Below are 20,000 nucleotides of genomic sequence, written 5' to 3'. Positions count from 1 at the left end.
GGTAGTTTTATGAGCCTTCTGGTAGTTTGACCATTCCTTTGTGGCATGAACGTACGAGAAACACTCCTTAGAACGTGGCTTATTTCCTTCTCGGCCTTTGTTAGGGGTTGGTGTGAGGGGTGGAAGCGTGTCACAATTCCTATACAGTTCCAGAAGTACCCGCGGTTTGTACCATGAACCTATGACAAACACTCTTTAGAAGGCAAATGATCTCCTTGTCGGGGTTTGTTAGGTGTTGGTGTGAGGATTGGAAGCTTGTCACAATGCCCAGCTTCGATCACTTGCCTAACCTGTGTCCCCATAGTTCCAGAAGTACCCGCGGTTGGCCCGACGCGTGGTGGTCCCCAGGCCGCCCCCGAAGCCCCACCGATGTGACCTGCATGGCCACGGTGACGAAAACAGCCAGGGCAGCGATACGCCAACGGGAAAAAAGAGTCCCTTCTTCAGGTGAGTGCAGGGCAGGGCAGGAGGGGAAGGCAGGGGAAAGAAAGGAAAGAATGGAAAAAGTTTGGTTTAGTCGGCGCAACATCTGTGGTCATATGCCGGAGAGAGACAGAAGGGGAAGGAATTATAGGAGAAGGGAACAGTTGGAAAGTTTGGTTTAGTCGGCGCAACATCTGTGGTCATATGCCGGAGAGAGACAGAAGGGGAAGGAATTATAGGAGAAGGGAACAGTTGGAAAGTTTGGTTTAGTCGGCGCAACATCTGTGGTCATATGCGAGAGACAGAAGGGAAGGAATTATAGGAGAAGGGAACAGTTGGAAAGTTTGGTTTAGTCGGCGCAACATCTGTGGTCATATGCCGGAGAGAGACAGAAGGGGAAGGAATTATAGGAGAAGGGAACAGTTGGAAAGTTTGGTTTAGTCGGCGCAACATCTGTGGTCATATGCCGGAGAGAGACAGAAGGGGAAGGAATTATAGGAGAAGGGAACAGTTGGAAAGTTTGGTTTAGTCGGCGCAACATCTGTGGTCATATGCCGGAGAGAGACAGAAGGGGAAGGAATTATAGGAGAAGGGAACAGACCCCAGGAGACGGGACACAACCCCCGATTAATACCTGGTACACTGCTGGGTGGACAGGGGCGTAGGGTATCGGAAAAGCCGCCCAAATTTTTCCACTCCGCCCGGGAATCGAACCCGGGCTCTCTCGGTTGTGAGCCGAGTGTGCTAACCACTGCACCACGAAGCCCCCAGGAAAGAAGGGAAGAAGGGAAGAAATATAGCTTTTGAATATAAGAAAACAGCTTAAAGGGCCGAATTGTAGGATAAATAAAGGAAGTGATTGGAGAAAGATCGAGGTGAAGCGAGAGATTACAGACCATAGGAAAGTGATGTTCGGTTATAAGAAGGAAAAATTAACTTAGAAGACAGAATTGTACACACACACACACACACACACACACACACACACACACACACACACACACACACACAGGATAACGGGACAAACTCTGAATTTGCTGGTAAACATAAGGACGGCATTTGTGTATTTGGACGAGATGATGAAGAAAATGATGGTTGCAATGATAGACCAAGGTTCGGCAACAGTCTATGTAAATCTATGTAAATCTCCCTGCCTCTGTTGCCTTGCTCCGGGCCTGGCTCACCCCTGTTCTGCGTTCTCCAGCAGGCGGAGGTCCCTGCCACGGAGCGGGGGTTCGGGGGGCAGCATCGGCCGGGCAGCCAGCGACCCCAGCCTGAGCGAGGACTTGGTGGAGGTCAGGGGTCACGGGCGCTCCAGGAACTCCGTCAGGAACAGAACCATTGATAACAAGAAGAGGGAGGAACTGAACAGGTGAGAGAGAGAGAGAGAGAGAGAGAGAGAGAGAGAGAGAGAGAGAGAGAGAGAGAGAGAGAGAGAGAGAGAGAGAGAGAGAGAGAGAGAGAGAGAGAGAGAGAGAGAGAGAGAGAGAGAGAGAGAGAGAGAGAGAGAGAGAGAGAGAGAGAGAGAGAGAGAGAGAGAGAGAGAGAGAGTTAACTTTTTCTTTTTTATCTTCCTTTTCTTCTTCTTCTTCTTCTTCTTCTTCTTCTTCTTCTTCTTCTTCTTCTTCTTCTTCTTCTTCTCCTTCTTCTTCTTCTACTTCTTCCTAATCCTCATTCTTCCTTGCTCTTTTCGTCAATCCTCTCCTCTTCTTCAACCTCTCCTCCTTCTCCTCCTCCTCCTCCACTACAGTTCTGCTCTTCCTCTCCTCCCAGGGGGCCGCCGGTGATGGGTGGGCGCCGCACCTCCAGCAGCGGGCCCGCCAGGAGTCCGGGTGACGAAAAGAAGGATCCCTCTAAGTCCTCCTCAGACACAGACAGCGAGCGTGGCGGCGCGGCGGTGGCGGTGGGAACGCTTCGGCCAGTGCGGACAGACAGGATGGTGGGTGAATGGCTTAGTAGTAGTAGTAGTAGTAGTAGTAGTAGTAGTAGTAGTAGAAAAGTTGGAAAGTTTCATTTAGTCGGCGCAACATCTGTGGTCATATGCCGGAGAGAGACAGAAGGGGAAGGAATTATAGAAGGGCACAGATCCCAGGAGACGGGTGTAATAGTAGTAGTAGTAGTAGTAGTAGTAGTAGTAGTAGTAGTAGTTGTGGTAGTCTCTCTCTCTCTCTCTCTCTCTCACGCAGCCTCCCCGTCTCTCCCTATCGCCCGCAGCCTCGGCAAGTCATCAACCTCAAACAGATGATCAGTGACTACACTCGCCTTGAGGATAACATCGGAGACATTGGCAAGGGTCCGCCTGGCGCCCTGACCTCTCAAGCTGACCTCCAGGGCGGTGAGTGAGGGCTGCCTTCTTGCTGTTACGGTGACTGATGCTACTTTGTTTTTCTTTTGTTTTCACAGCAAAGGAGACAGCTCAAGGGCACACAAACAAGGAAACAATGAAATTAAAAGCCCGCTATGCGCTGGTCCTGTAAATTACCCGAAGAGGTGGCCGAAAGAGGGGTCAATTATGTGGTATTATACTGTTATTATGACTACTACTACTACTACTACTACTACTACTACTACTACTACAATCTAAATATACGCTATAATATTCTTCGGCAGGCGAGGAGGAAGAGGGCAGCGATCTCTGGGACGACAAGAGCGTCAAGCCGCCCATCGCGCTACCTCACTTCTCGGGGGAGTTCAAGGACCTCGCCAATATTATACAGAGGGTACGGAGGCATACCACACACGCCTATGAAGGGTCACACCTAAGTCTATGTCTGGTAATACAAGACACTCTGCCATATCACATCAGCTATTTCTAAAGGTCAAAGAGGGGGTCAGTCGGGTTCTAATGAGTGTTTCTTTAGGTTCACGGTACAGAGGAAGGGTCAGACTACCACCAGGGTCATAAAACTACCCCTGGAAATGCCCACAAAACCTACCCTAGTATTGAATCTTACATCAACTACTTTCAAAGGCCAAGGGGATCAGTCGGGTTCTAATGAGTGTTTCTTTAGGTTCACGGTACAGAAGAAGGGTCACACTACCACCAGGGTCATAAAACTACCCCTGGAAATGCCCACACTACCACCAGTGTCATAAAACTACACCTGGAAATGCCCACAACTCCTACAGCCTTGTCAAATATGTGTTTCTAGGTTCACGGTACAGAAGAAGGTCACACTACCACCAGGGTCATAAAACTACCCTGGAAATGCCCACAACTCCAGCCTTGTCAAATCAACTCAAATATGTGTTTCTAGGTTCACGGTACAGAGGAAGGGTCACACTACCACCAGGGTCATAAAACTACCCCTGGAAATGCCCACAACTCCTACGAAAGCCTTGTCAAATATGTGTTCTTGGGCGGCGAAATGTCTTGCAAAACGACCCTACATATACCAAGTCAAGTCACTCTGCTTCAAAACTGAGACCGGTACGCGCAGGAGGCGGTTTTGGGGCGGAGCAGCGGGATGACGTCACTTGGAGCCAAAACAAAATATACCCGCCAGTTCAGGGGTGACTAAAGTTGGGGCCGTGTGTGCACTCTGGATGCACATTCTCTCCTTCTTTCACAGCGCGTTCAGGCAAGCCACTGACGGAAAAATATGTCTTTTTATTGTGCTATTGCGTGACTGTAATTCCAATGCCTACAAACGGCGGTGTGGGGTGTGAGGGAGGGCATGTTGAAGTGATTGATTTAAATTAGTCCGCCTTTCCTCGTTTTCTCTAAATCCCTGTTTCTACATTCTCTAGTTTGGCTCCAAGCAACGTCACGCATAAACCACGTACGCCTCGGCCGTGTCTCCTCACACAAACCTGCGCGTGGCTTGACTTGGTGTATATAGACTTTGGATCACACAGCCTTATCCTTAAATTTTACGGGCCCAAGCACATACATTTGACAAGGCTTTCATAGGGTTTGTGGGCATTTCCAAGGGTAGTTTTATGACCCTGGTGGTAGCTTGACCTTTCCTCTGTAGCATGAACCTAAGAAAACATATATTTGACAAGGCTTTCGTAGGGTTTGTGGGCATTTCCAGGGGTAGTTTTATGACCCTGGTGGTAGCTTGACCTTTCCTCTGTACTGTGAACCTAGAAACACATATTTGACAAGGCTTTCGTAGGGTTTGTTGGCATTTCCAGGGGTAGTTTGTTGACCCTGGTGGTAGTGCGACCCTTCTTCTGTACCGTGAACCTAGAAACACATATTTGACAAGGCTTTCATAGGAGTTGTGGGCATTTCCAGGGGTAGTTTTATGACCCTGGTGGTAGTGTGACCCTTCCCCTGTACCATGAACCTAACATAACACCTTCATTTCTTCAGTCTGCCCTGTAATGTGTCCACGCCCCCTCACTCCCTCTCCCCCCCCTTGCAGGAAATCCTTGTCGAAAACCCCCAGGTGAGATGGAACGAGATTCTGGGCCTGGAGGACGCCAAGCGGCTGGTGAAGGAGGCTGTTGTGTACCCGCTCAAGTACCCGCAGCTCTTCATCGGCAGGTTCAAGCCATGGAGAGGTATCCTGCTCTACGGACCCCCCGGCACAGGTACAGGCCAATCAGTACGCACCTTCCCAGCCACCGGTTCCAATTAGTACGCAGATCCTGTTACTATTTAGCTTACGGACCCCCCGGCATAGGAAGGCCAATCAGTACGCACCTTCCCAGCCACCGGTTCCAATTAGTACGCAGATCCTGTTACTATTTAGCTTAAGGACCCCCCGGCATAGGAAAGCTAATCAGTATGCACCTTCCCAGCCACCGGTTCCATTTAGTACGCAGATCCAGCTACTATTTAGGAAGGCCAATCAGTACGCACCTTCCCAGCCACCGGTTCCAATTAGTACGCAGATCCTGTTACTATTTAGCTTACGGACCCCCCGGCACAGGTACAGGCCAATCAGTACGCACCTTCCCAGCCACCGGTTCCAATTAGTACGCAGATCCTGTTACTATTTAGGAAGGCCAATCAGTACGCACCTTCCCAGCCACCGGTTCCAATTAGTACGCAGATCCTGTTACTATTTAGCTTACGGACCCCGGGCACAGGAAGGCCAATCAGTACGCACCTTCCCAGCCACCGGTTCCAATTAGTACGCAGATCCTGTTACTATTTAGCTTACGGACCCCCCGGCATAAGAAGGCCAATCAGTACGCACCTTTCCAGCCACCGGTTCCAATTAGTACGCAGATCCTGTTACTATTTAGCTTACGGACCCCGGGCACAGGAAGGCCAATCAGTACGCACCTTCCCAGCCACCGGTCCCAATTAGTACGCAGATCCTGTTACTATTTAGCTTAAGGACCCCCCGGCACAGGAAGGCCAATCAGTACGCACCTTCCCAGCCACCGGTTCCAATTAGTACGCAGATCCTGTTACTATTTAGCTTACGGACCCCCCGGCATAGGAAGGCCAATCAGTACGCACCTTCCCAGCCACCGGTTCCAATTAGTACGCAGATCCTGTTACTATTTAGCTTAAGGACCCCCCGGCATAGGAAGGCCAATCAGTACGCACCTTTCCAGCCACCGGTCCCAATTAGTACGCAGATCCTGTTACTATTTAGCTTAAGGACCCCCCGGCATAGGAAGGCCAATCAGTACGCACCTTTCCAGCCACCGGTCCCAATTAGTACGCAGATCCTGTTACTATTTAGCTTACGGACCCCCCGGCACAGGTACATGCCAATCAGTACGCACCTTCCCAGCCACCGGTTCCAATTAGTACGCAGATCCTGTTACTATTTAGCTTAAGGACCCCCCGGCACAGGAAGGCCAATCAGTACGCACCTTCCCAGCCACCGGTTCCAATTAGTACGCAGATCCAGCTACTATTTAGGAAGGCCAATCAGTACGCACCTTCCCAGCCACCGGTTCCAGTTAGTACGCAGATCCAATTTGTGTTTCTGCTCTACGGACCCCCCGGCACAGGTACAGGCCAATCAGTACGCACCTTTCCAGCCTCCGGTTCCAATTAGTACGCAGATCCAGTTACTATTAATCCCCTGTATATATGTGTGTGTGGGAGAGAGAGAGAGAAACCAATATTTTGACATCATTTATTTTTTTAACTGCTCTCTCTCTCTCTCTCTCTCTCTCTCTCTCTCTCTCTCTCTCTCTCTCTCTCAGTGTGTGTGTGTGTGTGTGTGTGTGTGTGTGTGTGTGTTTGTAATAGCTACTTTCCGTACATGCAAACATATACTTGTAATCGTAAAACCGGGACCTGCCCAGTATAATACAAGATGGCGCCACTATAAAATACTCCCCTGCGCCAGAACGGGGTGGGCCGACCATCAGGCCCCACCGGGAAGATGCCTACCGGCGCAATAGGCTGGAACGTAAAAAAAAAAAAAATAATAAATAATAAAAAAAAAATGCTATATGGAGCCAATACAAAAAAAAATGTACGCAAAAAGGTCACATTAATAGCGTCTTCCATTTAGCGTAACCCGTTTCTGGGCCGTGATCTGTAGAGTCCCTTATAGAGTCCCGACAACCTAAGATTTGGACGCCATTATTGGGCCTGTTTTCTCCACGCTTTTTGAAGACGCTATAAGTAAAACAAGTCTCAGGATATCTGCTGATCCATTTAGCGCCCGTGGACATATCACCGGAAGGGTCCTGAAAAATATCCTCCCTATGCCGCTAACTTTCCAATTTCTGCGAGAATGCGATGTACAGTACACCCAGGTAGCTGCGTGGTAAACTCTACGGGGCCAGCCAGCCACGCTTACAATACTCAGCGGCCGTGAGATGGAAAGTTTGGTTTAGTCGGCGCAACATCTGTGGTCATATGCCGGAGAGAGACAGAAGGGGAAGGAATTATAGGAGAAGGGAACAGTTGGAAAGTTTGGTTTAGTGGGCGCAACATCTGTGGTCATATGCCGGAGAGAGACAGAAGGGGAAGGAATTATAGGAGAAGGGAACAGTTGGAAGGTTTGGTTTAGTCGGCGCAACATCTGTGGTCATATGCCGGAGAGAGACAGAAGGGGGAGGAATTATAGGAGAAGGGAACAGTTGGAAAGTTTGGTTTAGTCGGCGCAACATCTGTGGTCATATGCCGGAGAGAGACAGAAGGGGAAGGAATTATAGGAGAAGGGAACAGTTGGAAAGTTTGGTTTAGTCGGCGCAACATCTGTGGTCATATGCCGGAGAGACAGGAGGGGAAGGAATTGTAGAAGAGAACAGTTGGAAAGTTTGGTTTAGTGGGCGCAACATATGTGGTCATATGCCGGAGAGAGACAGAAGGGGAAGGAATTATAGGAGAAGGGAACAGTTGTAAAGTTTGGTTTAGTCGGCGCAACATCTGTGGTCATATGCCGGAGAGAGACAGAAGGGGAAGGAATTATAGAAGGGAACAGTTGGAAAGTTTGGTTTAGTCGGCGCAACATCTGTGGTCATATGCCCGAGAGACAGAAGGGAAGGAATTATAGGAGAAGGCACCAGTTGGAAAGTTTGGTTTAGTGGGCGCAACATCTGTGGTCATATGCCGGAGAGATGGAAGGAAGGAATTATAGGAGAAGGAACAGTTGGAAAGTTTTGTTTAGTAGGCGCAACATCTGTGGTCATATGCCGGAGAGAGACAGAATGGGAAGGAATTATAGGAGAAGGGAACAGTTGGAAAGTTTGGTTTAGTGGGCGCAACATCTGTTGTCATATGCCGGAGAGACACAGAAGGGGAAGGAATTATAGAAGGGAGCAGTTGGAAGGTTTGGTTTAGTCGGCGCAACATCTGTGGTCATATGCCGGAGAGAGACAGAAGGGGAAGGAATTATAGGAGAAGGGAACAGTTGGAAAGTTTGGTTTAGTCGAGGCACCAACATCTGTGGTCATATGCAGAGAGAGACAGAAGGGAAGGAATTATAGGAGAAGGGAACAGTTGGAAAGTTTGCTTTAGCTTCTATGCAACATCTGTGGTCATATGCCGGAGAGAGACAGAAGGGGAAGGAATTATAGGAGAAGGGAACAGCTGGAAAGTTTGGTTTAGTCTATGCAACATCTGTGGTCATATGCCGGAGAGAGACAGAAGGGAAGGAATTATAGGAGGGAACAGCTGGAAGGTTTGGTTTAGTCGGCGCAACATCTGTGGTCATATGCCGTATCTCGTCTCTCTCTCTCTCTCTCTCTACTCTCTACTCTCTCTGTCTCTACTACTACTCTGTCTCTCCTCTTCTTCTTCCTCCTCCTTCCTCTTCTCCTCCTCCCTTCTTCTCCTTCCTCCCTCCTCCTCCTCCTTCTCTTTATTTCCTGTTCCTTCTTCTTCTTCTTCCTACTACTCGCCACTACTACTAACAAGACGTTTCACAGGCAGCTGGAATGCTCCGCCGCCTGAAGACAACGTATCTTGGTACCATTGTCCGGGAAGGAGGCGCGGAGGCAAGAGAGAGAGAGAGAGAGAGTGCATCGAGAGAGAGAGAGAGAGAGAGAGAGATCACAACGCATCTGGAGTATGAGAGGCTGGAAAAGGTTTGGACAGCAGAGAGAGAGTAGAAGTAGTGAGAGAGCCTATTAGAGAGTATAATCACACTGAGAGAGAGAGAGAGAGATGAGGAGAGTGTTCTCTCTACTCCCTTGTTGTTTATGCCTGAAACTATTAACTATCAAGCAATCAATCTCTAACTTCTCCTTATCTTCATCATCCTTCTTCTTCTTCTTCTTCTTCTTCATCTTTTTCTCTGTCTATATATATTTGTACGAAGCCAAGCGTTGAGTTCTGCTGTGTGTGTCCGCAGATGTCGAGAGAGAGAGAGAGAGGTCGGATCTGAGGAGAGAGAGAGAGAGAGAGAGATGGGCTGTTTAAGAAAGGTGTTCAACGTGCTGGAAGACCATTCAGGTAAGAGAGAGAGAGCACAGCCGGGAAGGGTTGGGTTCAAGGGTGAAACTGAGAGAGAGGGTGAGAGAGTTATAGAGAGAGAGAGAGAGAGTGAGAGAGAGAGAGAGAGAGAGAGAGAGAGAGAGAGAGAGAGAGAGAGAGAGAGAGATACCACACACACACACACACACACACACACACAGTATAGGGATGACAACAACTAAGATATTAACTCTAGCATAGAAATGCAGTTTTGGAACCATCTGAAAGAGTGAAGATGCTAACTCTCTCTTTTGGACAGTATAGGGATGAAAGAGTGAAGATGCTGGTTAACTCTTGCAGGTTTGGACAGTATAGGGATGAAAGAGTGAAGATGGGTCTCTTCATAATGTTTGGACAGTATAGGAATGAAAGAGTGAAGATGCTGGTTAACCAAACAGAATCCCACTTTGGCCAGATTCCACGCGCCTTCTACCATCTTTGGGATGAAGACGCAACTGCTTGTCGAAATGGACGGTCTGACCCAGGCTAACCACCATGTCTTCCTGCTGGCCGCGTCCAACATTCCCTGGTGAGCTGCCTTTAAGGGGGGCTTCCTCGGGTGCTGGGTCTCTCCTTACCTTGCTATCTCTTCGCTTATGTGTCTAGCTAGCTATCAATAACTCTCTCTGTCTGTCTCTCTGTGTCTCTGTGTCTCTGTGTCTCTGTGTTTCTGTGTCTCTGTGTCTCTGTGTGTCTGTCTCTGTCTCTGTCTCTCTCTCTTCTTCTTCCTACTCCTCCTCTTCCTCCTCCTCCTCCTCCTCCTTCTTCTTTTTCTTCTTCTTCTTCCTCCTCCTCCTCCTCCTCCTTCTCTTTATTTCCTGTTCCTTCTTCTTCTTCTTCCTCGCCTGAGCCTCGCCACGCCACTAACCAACCGCGTCTCCACAGGCAGCTGGACCCCGCTATGCTCCGTCGCCTGGAGAAACGTATCTTGGTACCATTGCCGGGGAAGGAGGCGCGGGAGGCAATGTTCCGGCACCACCTCCCGGAGTGCATCACGGACCTTCAGGACGTAGGCCACACGATCACAACGCATCTGGAGTATGAGCGGCTGGCAAAGGTTTGGACAGCAGCAGCGGTAGTAGAAGTAGTGAGCTAGGCCTATTAGGACTTGTATAATCACACTGTTCTGCCTGGGGGTTGGGATGGGATGTGTTGCTCTCTACTCCCTTGTTGTTTATGCCTGCAACTATTAACTATCAAGCAATCAATCTCTTGCTTCTCATTATCTTCTTCTTCTTCTTCATCTTTTTCTCTGTCTATATATATTTCTACGAAGCCAAGCGTTGAGTTCTGCTGTGTGTGTCCGCAGATGTCGGAGGGCTACAGCGGGTCGGATCTTCAGGTGGCGTGCCGGGAAGCCTCCATGGGCTGTTTAAGAAAGGTGTTCAACGTGCTGGAAGACCATTCAGGTAAGGTCCAGGCGGGGCACAGCCGGGAAGGGTTGGGTTCAAGGGTGAAACTGACCGCGGGGGTGAGACAGTATAGGGATGAAAGAGTGAAGATGCTGGTTAACTCTTGCATAAGGGATTTGGACAGTATAGGGATGAAAGAGTGAAGATGCTGGTTAACTCTTGCATAAGGGGTTTGGACAGTATAGGGATGAAAGAGTGAAGATGCTGGTTAACTCTTGCATAAGGGGTTTGGACAGTATAGGGATGAAAGAGTGAAGATGCTGGTTAACTCTTGCATAAGGGGTTTGGACAGTATAGGGATGAAAGAGTGAAGATGCTGGTTAACTCTTGCATAAGGGGTTTGGACAGTATAGGGATGAAAGAGTGAAGATGCTGGTTAACTCTTGCATAAGGGGTTTGGACAGTATAGGGATGAAAGAGTGAAGATGCTGGTTAACTTGTGTGCGCGTCCCTCACCCCCGCTCCTTCCCTTCCACAGTTGAGGACTCGGAGCTGCCGGAGCTTAAGCTGGACGCTATCAAGATGCCGGACGTGGAGGCGGCGTTGCAGAAGACCAAACCGACACAGAGCGACTCGCAGCTGTACCTGGAGTGGCACGCTAAGTACGGCTCGGCGTGAGGCGCGCGGAGGGCTGCCGAGGGACCTGACAACCAGCGCCCGCCTAGGAGGTACTACGGAGAGTTGCTAGCGGCTGCCCGGGGCGTGAGGAGGGGGCGAGGTTGTCGGACAAGAGTGTATGACCTCCACTCCTCCTTCTTCCTTCATTTTCTTTTCCTCCTTCTCCACCTTTTCATTTTCTTCCTTCTTTTCGTTTTCCTCCTCCTCCTCCTCCTCCTCCTCCTCCTCCTTCTCCTCCTCAACAACAAACAACCTAGTAAGGACAAAGAGGTCTGTTGCTGTTTGCGTTTTCTTTGTACTCCTTCTTTTGTCCTCCTCCTCCTCCTCCTCCTCCTCCTCCTCCTCCTCTTTCCCTTTCTCCTTTTCTTCCTCCTCCTCCTCCTCCTCCTCCTCCTCTTTCCCTTTCTCCTTTTCTTCCTCCTCCTCCTCCTCCTCAACAACAAACAGCCTAATTAGGACCAAGAGGTTTGTTGCTGTTTGCTTTCCCTTTGTACTCCTCCTCCTCCTCCTCCTCCTCCTCCTTCTCCTCCTCCTTCTGTCAAAAATCAAAAAGCCTTTAACAAAGTACCACAAGAACGGCTTTTCAAGTAACTGAAATCGGGGGTCTCGGAGATAACCTGATTGCGTGGATGAAAGACTGGCTCACTTGGAGACAGTAATGACTTGAACTCAACGGGCGGGCCTCTGAGTAGCTCCCGGTTACAAGAGGAGTGCCACAGGGTCAGTGCTGGGCCCCATACTCTTTATTATATATGTCAACGACGTAGAATTAGGATTAACCCGGTAGCAGCGACGGGCCAAATTTGTGGCTTTACCGTGTAGCAGCGACAGGCCAAATTTGTGGCTTTACCGTGTAGCAGCGAAGGGCCAAATTTGTGGCTTTACCGTGTAGCAGCGACGGGCCAAATTTGTGGCTTTACCGTGTAGCAGCGACGGGCCAAATTTGTGGCTTTACCGTGTAGCAGCGACGGGCCAAATTTGTGGCTTTACCGTGTAGCAGCGACGGGCCAAATTTGTGGCTTTACCGAGTAGCAGCGACGGGCCAAATTTGTGGCTTTACAGTGTATCAGCGACGGGCCAAATTTGTTGCTTTATCGTGTAACATTGAGCCAAACGGGCCAAGATTGTGGCTTTACCAAATGTGCAACGACGGGCCAAATTTGTGGCTTTACCGTGTAGCAGCGACGGGCCAAATTTGTGCCATGATATAAACCCCAAAAATAGATGATACATAATCTGATCACAAATGCTTTGATATATATTATGAAATGGTTTGTGTGAGGGGTGATTTTTTCTCATTTTTCTCGCTTAGAGGGACCATTAAGAAACATGATCTCCGCTGATACCGGGTTAAAATCCACCCTTTTTAAACTTGTCGACCACACAAAGGAGAGTGGGGGGGAAGGGCCTCACGACAGCAGAGTGCAAAACATATCTAGGGAGACCTGGACCAGATCACTCACTGTTCAGATAAGTAACATATGTCCGTTATCACTACCAAGTGTAAAGTAGTGCACATCGGGTCAAGAAATAGCAACAACACATACTTTTCCTCTTCCTGATGCTACCCTTGTATAATTCCATGGTAAGACCGCACCTCGAGTATGCAGTACAGTTCTGGTCTCCTAATTACAGAAAGGACATTGCTTTACTGGAAAGGATTCAACGACGCGCCACAAAGATGATTCCAACCTTAAGGGCTCAACCGTACGAGGAACGACTCAAGCGATTCAGTCTCTTTACATTGGAGAAAAGACGCCTACGAGGGGATATGATTCAAGTCTTCAAGTATCTGAAAAAGTTCAATAACGTCGATTACTCCAAATTCTTTCAACTACAAACCAACTCAAGAACTAGAAATAACGGTTTACCCATTCAGTCGAGTCGATGTAACACAGACATCGGAAGGAATTTCTTTTCAAACCGAGTCATCCGCCACTGGAACAACCTTCCCTCAGAAGTGGTAAATGCGAATACCATCAACTCCTTCAAATATAGAATCGACCGTCACTTCGCTGCGTCGGGAGTAAACTGAATATCGAGGTGCTTACATCTACTCCTCAATATCAAGGTGCTTTCTTCTGCTCCTCAATATCAAGGTGCTTTCATCTGCTCCTCAATATCAAGGTGCTTTCTTCTGCTCCTCAATATCAAGGTGCTTTCATCTGCTCCTCAATATCAAGGTGCTTTCATCTGCTCCTCAATATCGAGGTGCTTTCATCTGCTCCTCAATATCAAGGTGCTTTCATCTGCTCCTCAATATCGAGGTGCTTTCATCTGCTCCTCAATGTCGAGGTGCTTTCATCTGCTCCCCAGGCCCCAAGTGGCTGTCGAGCAGATTGAATCACCAAAGCGGGCAACCTCGTAATGAACCAATAGTCTTTCTGTTGCCTGCATTTCCATGTTTCCTCTTTCTCCTTCCTCCTCCTCCTCCTCCTCCTCCTCTGACCAATACTTCTTCCTTTACCAACAGGCGGGAAGAAACACAGCAGCAAAGACCAAGAAATAAGAAAGTCCTCCTCCTCCTCCTCCTCCTCCTCCACGGGCGAGAGGCGGGTGTCTGGAGTACAAAGTTGAGGACGACGAAGGTTGGGGCCAAAGGAGAGCTTATGGAGCTGTTGCGACCCGCTGCTGAAGAGGAGAGGCCCCGTATGTGTGTGTGTGTGTGTGTGTGTGTGTGTGTGTGTGTGTGAGTGTGTGTGTGTGTGTGTGTGTGAGAGAGAGAGAGAGAGAGAGAGTTGTTTCTGAAATTCTTATCAGGAAGTCTCTTTAGGCGCGACGAGATAGATAGAAGCGATAGAAATAGAGATAGAGATAGAGGAGGGATAGAAATAGATAGAGATAGAGATAGAGGAGCGATAGAAATAGATAGAGATAGAGACGAGATAGGCATTGACAGAGATAAAGGAGAGAGATAAGAGATTCATGTCCTCAGATGATCCCGTCTCTCCCAGCATCTATTTCCAAAACTATAAAAGAAGAAAAGTCATGTTCTAATAAGTGTTTTCTTAGGCTCATGGTACAGAAGAAGGGTCACACTACCAGCAGGGTCACCAAACTACCCTTGGAAATGCTCACAACTCCTATGAAAGCCTTGTCAAATATGTGTTTCTAGGTTCATGGTATAGAAGAAGGGTCAGACTACCAGCAGGGTCACCAAACTACCCCTGGAAACGCCCACAACTCCTATGAAAGCCTTGTCAAATATGTGTTTCTAGGTTCATGGTATAGAAGAAGGGTCACACTACCAGCAGGGTCACCAAACTACCCCTGGAAATGCTCACAACTCCTATGAAAGCCTTGTCAAATATGTGTTTCTAGGTTCATGGTATAGAAGAAGGGTCAGACTACCACCAGGGTCATCAAACTACCACTTGAAACGCCCACAACTCCTATGAAAGCCTTGTTAAATATGTGTTTCTAGGTTCGTGGTACAGAAGAAGGGTCAGACTACCACCAGGGTCACCAAACTACCCCTGGAAACGCCCACAACGTCTACGAAAGCCTTGCCAAATTTGTGTATGTGCGGTAAAATGTTTGAGAATATGACCCCCCAAAAAATGCCCACAACATCTACGAAAACCTTGCCAGATTTGTGTGTTTGGGCTCCGAAATGTTTAAGAAAGGCATGACCCACAGAGTTACCGATGCGCGTGTGACGACCTGGCGACTCATGACTACGGCCTGAAGGCGTATATAGCTGTGACGCTCTTCTTCCTGTGGGTGTGTTTGCTCACTCCTACGACCCCAGGACAGTGTTGAGGTATGGAGGGAGAGCATGGTAGGTAAATAGGAGAGACTGAAGGAAAAGGCAGATGTACAGAGGATGGCCCGGGTGGATTTATAAGTAGAGAGAGTAGAAGTAGTAGTAGTAGTAGTAGTAGTAAAAATTGTACTTAGGCGCACTTTCAGGAAACAATTTTTTACATTTTCCATTAGTCTAAGATGAAGACTGAACACAGATAGTTTTGATATTACGTGATGTAGCAGGAGAAGCTCGATGCATGGGACAACTTACTTTTTCAATACACGAGAAACACACGTATAAGATTGGTATTATAAGACACTCTCTCTTCGTCGGGTTCCAGTGAGTGTTTCTTCAGGTTCACGGTACAGAAGAAGACTCACACTACCACCAGGGTCATAAAACTACCCCTGGAAATGCCCATGTGTTTCTTCAGGTTCACGGTACAGAAGAAGACTCACACTACCACCAGGGTCATAAAACTACCCCTGGAAATGCCCACAACTCCTAGGAAAGCCTTGTCAAATATGTGTTTCTTCAGGTTCACGGTACAGAAGAAGACTCACACTACCACCAGGGTCATAAAACTACCCCTGGAAATGCCCACAAATCATACGAAAGCCTTGTCAAATATGTGTTCTTGGCCGGCGAAATGTCTTGTAATACGACTCTATGTGTGTATGTAAGGACTAAGGAACGATCCAGGCCGCTGTACGGACGACGAAGGGAAAATAAACTTGTAAAAAATCCTCCGAGTGATTTACCCACAAACCCACAACCCTGTCACCTCTTGTGTTGCAGCCGCCAAGACGATGCAAGCGGCGACTGTGCGCATCAGCTCTCCTCCTCCTACTGATAGTCTTCTACCTCTTAAATTCCGCCGCCATGTTGCCTCTCTTTCTATCTTCTATCGCTTTTTTCAGGCTGGCTGGTCTTCTGAACTTGCTAACTGCATGCCTCCCCCCCTCCCGCGGCCCCGCTGCACACGACTTTCTACTCATGCTCATCCCTATACTGTCCAAACCCCTTATGCAAGAGTTAACCAGCATCTTCACTCTTTCATCCCTATACTGTCCAAACCCCTTATGCAAGAGTTAACCAGCATCTTCACTCTTTCATCCCTATACTGTCCAAACCCCTTATGCAAGAGTTAACCAGCATCTTCACTCTTTCATCCCTATACTGTCCAAACCCTTATGCAAGAGTTACCGAGCATCTTCACCCTTTCATCCCTCTCCTGGCCAATATCATTATGCAAGAGTTAACCAGCATCTTCACTCTTTCAGTCCTATACTGTCCAAACCCCTTATGCAAGAGTTAACCAGCATCTTCACTCTTTCATCCCTATACTGTCCAAACCCCTTATGCAAGAGTTAACCAGCATCTTCACTCTTTCATCCCTCACGCTGGTAAACTCTGGAACAATCTTCCTTCATCTGTATTTCCTCCTGCCTACGACTTGAACTCTTTCGAGAGGAGGGTATCAGGACACCTCTCCTCCCGAAATTGACCTCTCTTTCGGCCACCTCTTTGGATTCTTTTTAGGAGCAGCGAGTAGCGGGCTTTTTTATTATTATTGTGTCCGTTTTTTGTGCCCTTGAGCTGTCTCCTTTGCTGTAAAAAATATAAAAAGCTTTCCCTTGCCGCGCACACACACACACACACACACACACACACACACACACACACACACACACACACACACACTGATAGATAGATTGATAGATAGATATATTAGCAGATAACATAGTGACCACAGCCTCCACGGACAAGATATACTCAAGTACTAAAGAACCAACAAAATTCTCCACGTCCATGTAAATCATTGTGGTCCACAGGAATGACAAGGCCTTATAATTTGAAAACAAATTAACGCAAAACTCCAAGAGCTCTTGACAGTAACTTCAAACACTCACGCAAAAAACATAACATAGTTCCCCCCCCCATGGAGGGTTCCCTACGCCTATGATTGTTGAGGCCCATGAAAGGACATCAAGGGAAAATATATAAACTTCTACAGACCCAAACACTCCCCCCTCGATGAGTACAGGGATGAAATATAAATGTTCTACAATACTAAAGTAGAAAATAAAGAAAAAATAAAGAAAATGAGGTCAAAAACAATGCCTACTGCGTCAACATGGAGGAAAAGTTGGAACGTTTGGTTTAGTGGGCGCAACATCTGTGGTCATATGCCGGAGAGAGACAGAAGGGGAAGGAATTATAGGAGAAGGGAACAGTTGGAAAGTTTGGTTTAGTGGGCGCAACATCTGTGGTCATATGCCGGAGAGAGACAGAAGGGGAAGGAATTATAGGAGAAGGGAACAGTTGGAAAGTTTGGTTTAGTGGGCGCAACATCTGTGGTCATATGCCGGAGAGAGACAGAAGGGAAGAATTATAGGAGAAGGGAACAGTACGAAAGGTTTGTATAGTGGGCGCAACATCTGTGGTCATTTGCCGGACAGAGAACGAAGGGGAAGGACTTAGAGGAGAAGGAAACAGTTGGAAAGTTTGGTTTAGTCGGCAGCGCAACATCTGCGGTCATATGACGGAGAAAGAAAGAAGTTGAAGTAATTATAGGAGAAGGGAACAGTTGGAAAGTTTGGTTTAGTGGGCAGCGCAACATCTGTGGTCATATGCCGGAGAGAGACAGAAGGGGAAGGAATTATAAGAGAAGGGAACAGTTGGAAAGTTTGGTTTAGTCGGCACATCTGTGGTCATATGCCGGAGAGAGACAGAAGGAGAAGGAATTATAGAAGGGAACAGTTGGAAAGTTTGGTTTAGTGGGTGCAACATCTGTGGTCATATGCCGGAGAGACAGAAGGGGAAGGAATTATAGGAGAAGGGAACAGTTGGAAAGTTTGGTTTAGTCGGCGCAACATCTGTGGTCATATGCCGGAGAGAGACAGAAGGGGAAGGAATTATAGGAGAAGGGAACAGTTTGAAAGTTTGGTTTAGTGGGCGCAACATCTGTGGTCATATGCCGGAGAGAGACAGAAGGGGAAGGAATTATAGGAGAAGGGAACAGTTGGAAAGTTTGGTTTAGTGGGCGCAACATCTGTGGTCATATGCCGGAGAGAGACAGAAGGGGAAGGAATTATAGGAGAAGGGATCAGACCCCAGGAGACGGGACACAACCCCCGATTAATACCTGGTACACTGCTGGGTGGACAGGGGCGTAGGGTATCGGAAAAGCCGCTCAATTCTTTTTCCACTTGAATCGAACCTGGCTCTCTCGGTTGTGAGTCGAGTGTGCTAACCACTGCACCACGAAGCCCCCTCAACATGGAGGAGCAATCTCGTCAGGGGCTTCCTCCACTGGTTTTAAGGGCGAAGGGAGAGGAAGAGAAATACCCATAACCAAACAGACCCTAATCCTGAGGGCATACTTTTTCGCCCTTTCCTTCAGGCATCACCGGCGGAGGACGCGGAGGGGAAAGAGTACTCGGAAGGAAATTGGCTTAACATATCAAAGAACAGTGTAATTGGGACTGTCTTTTTCCTCGCTTTATTGGGGGAGGGGATTTTCTGTGAGAGCGGGGACACGAGGAAGAGGAAGGAACACACCGAAACTAATATCAACAATTATCATTCAGCTGACACCTACTTTTCGTCGTCTTCGCGGTGGTGGTGGTGATGGTGGTGGTGGTGATGGTGGTGGTGGTGGTGACCCGCAACACACACAACACACAGGAGGCTCGTGAGGAGAACCCTGAACGCCCTCACACACACACACACACACACACACACACACACACACACACACACACACACACACACACACACACACGTAAGTAGATTTAATGAAATTTTGATGAATCTCAGAAATAATTTATCATGAAGAGAGAGAGAGAGAGAGAGAGAGAGAGAGAGAGAGAGAGAGAGAGAGAGAGAGAGAGAGAGAGAGAGAGAGAGAGAGAGAGAGAGAGAGAGAGAGAGAGAGAGAGAGAGAGAGAGAGAGACACCCCACACACAACCCCCACACACACACACACACACACACACACACACAGAGAGACCATCCCCTGAACGCCCTCACACACAGACACACACACACACACACACACACAATGCCCGGTGGTGTGTGAGGGCTTAACACAGACCCCACGCTTCAGCCCGTGGTGTGTGTGAGGCGGGTGCGCGATGGACTAGGCTACTAACTGACCGTATGCGTTCTCCTCCTCTTCCTCTTCTTCCTCCTTCCTCCTCTTCCTCTTCTTCTTTGCTGTTCCTCCTTCTCTTGCTAGTAGTCTTGTTATTTTCTTTCTTTTTCATTTTTGTGCGATTTTTAATTTTCTTTCATTTCTTTTCTATTATCGACACATTCACTGGAGTTTGTCTATCTATCGACACTTATAAAGCTACATAACTTCCACTGTAAAGACATAGTTACTCTCTCTCTCTCTCTCTCTCTCTCTCTCTCTCTCTCTCTCTCTCTCTCTCTGTCGTGCCTAGGCTATTGGGTTATATTTATCGTCATGGATTTACTTATAATGTTTTCCTCACTTAACTTCGAACACACACACACACACACACACACACACACACACACACACACACACACACACACACACATTTCCTAACGTCAACTTCCTACTTTTTTCTGTAATTAAACTTTACCTTCACCATACAAACGTTCAAACCTTTCCTCGTATGCTCCAGCCTCGCCCTTCACCATACAAACGTTCAAACATTTGCTCGATTAAACGTTTCTGAGTCTCCCGCGGCGCACTGAAATGTAAACAACCCAACCAGGGATGTCTAGCCTTGCCCCCTGTGGTCAGCCTGTCAGTATAGGGGGCGCGGGGGGTCAGGGGAGGTCAACACAGGTCAACACAGGACACACACATGAGCCAGGCACTCTACACTACACGGGTTGAATGGGTACAGCCTGGGTTGCCAGATTATCGTATGCACCATAGTATTTGCCGCTTTTAGACACTTAACTATAGCA

At 48.1% G+C, this 20,000-nt stretch overlaps 1 protein-coding gene and 1 long non-coding RNA gene across 2 annotated transcripts in view; both read left to right on the top strand.

The window, feature by feature from the left end:
• Window positions 1-14,006, top strand: part of LOC126988910 (katanin p60 ATPase-containing subunit A-like 2) — a 33,588-nt gene extending 19,582 nt beyond the window's left edge. Inside the window, exons 5-16 of the mRNA XM_050847296.1 lie at window positions 305-447; window positions 1,631-1,795; window positions 2,197-2,362; window positions 2,638-2,758; window positions 3,034-3,143; window positions 4,797-5,011; window positions 5,193-5,306; window positions 9,687-9,800; window positions 10,157-10,328; window positions 10,581-10,680; window positions 11,162-11,351; window positions 13,775-14,006. Coding sequence (XP_050703253.1) covers window positions 305-447; window positions 1,631-1,795; window positions 2,197-2,362; window positions 2,638-2,758; window positions 3,034-3,143; window positions 4,797-5,011; window positions 5,193-5,306; window positions 9,687-9,800; window positions 10,157-10,328; window positions 10,581-10,680; window positions 11,162-11,301 — 1,560 coding nt within the window. The 3' untranslated portion in view covers window positions 11,302-11,351; window positions 13,775-14,006. The remainder of the gene's footprint in view (window positions 1-304; window positions 448-1,630; window positions 1,796-2,196; window positions 2,363-2,637; window positions 2,759-3,033; window positions 3,144-4,796; window positions 5,012-5,192; window positions 5,307-9,686; window positions 9,801-10,156; window positions 10,329-10,580; window positions 10,681-11,161; window positions 11,352-13,774) is intronic.
• A 16-nt stretch (window positions 14,007-14,022) lies between these two features.
• LOC126988912 (uncharacterized) lies at window positions 14,023-15,795 on the top strand. The gene is made up of 3 exons (XR_007742651.1): window positions 14,023-14,622; window positions 14,726-15,404; window positions 15,483-15,795. It is a non-coding gene; the product is annotated as an uncharacterized LOC126988912 (long non-coding RNA).
• The last annotated feature ends 4,205 nt before the right edge of the window (window positions 15,796-20,000 follow it).

This window comes from Eriocheir sinensis, unplaced genomic scaffold (assembly GCF_024679095.1).
Source record: "Eriocheir sinensis breed Jianghai 21 unplaced genomic scaffold, ASM2467909v1 Scaffold1006, whole genome shotgun sequence".
In the NCBI taxonomy this organism is placed as follows: Eukaryota; Metazoa; Arthropoda; class Malacostraca; order Decapoda; family Varunidae; genus Eriocheir; species Eriocheir sinensis.
The sequence above is the reverse complement of the archived record's forward strand: the minus strand, read 5'-3'. Positions and strand labels throughout refer to the sequence as shown.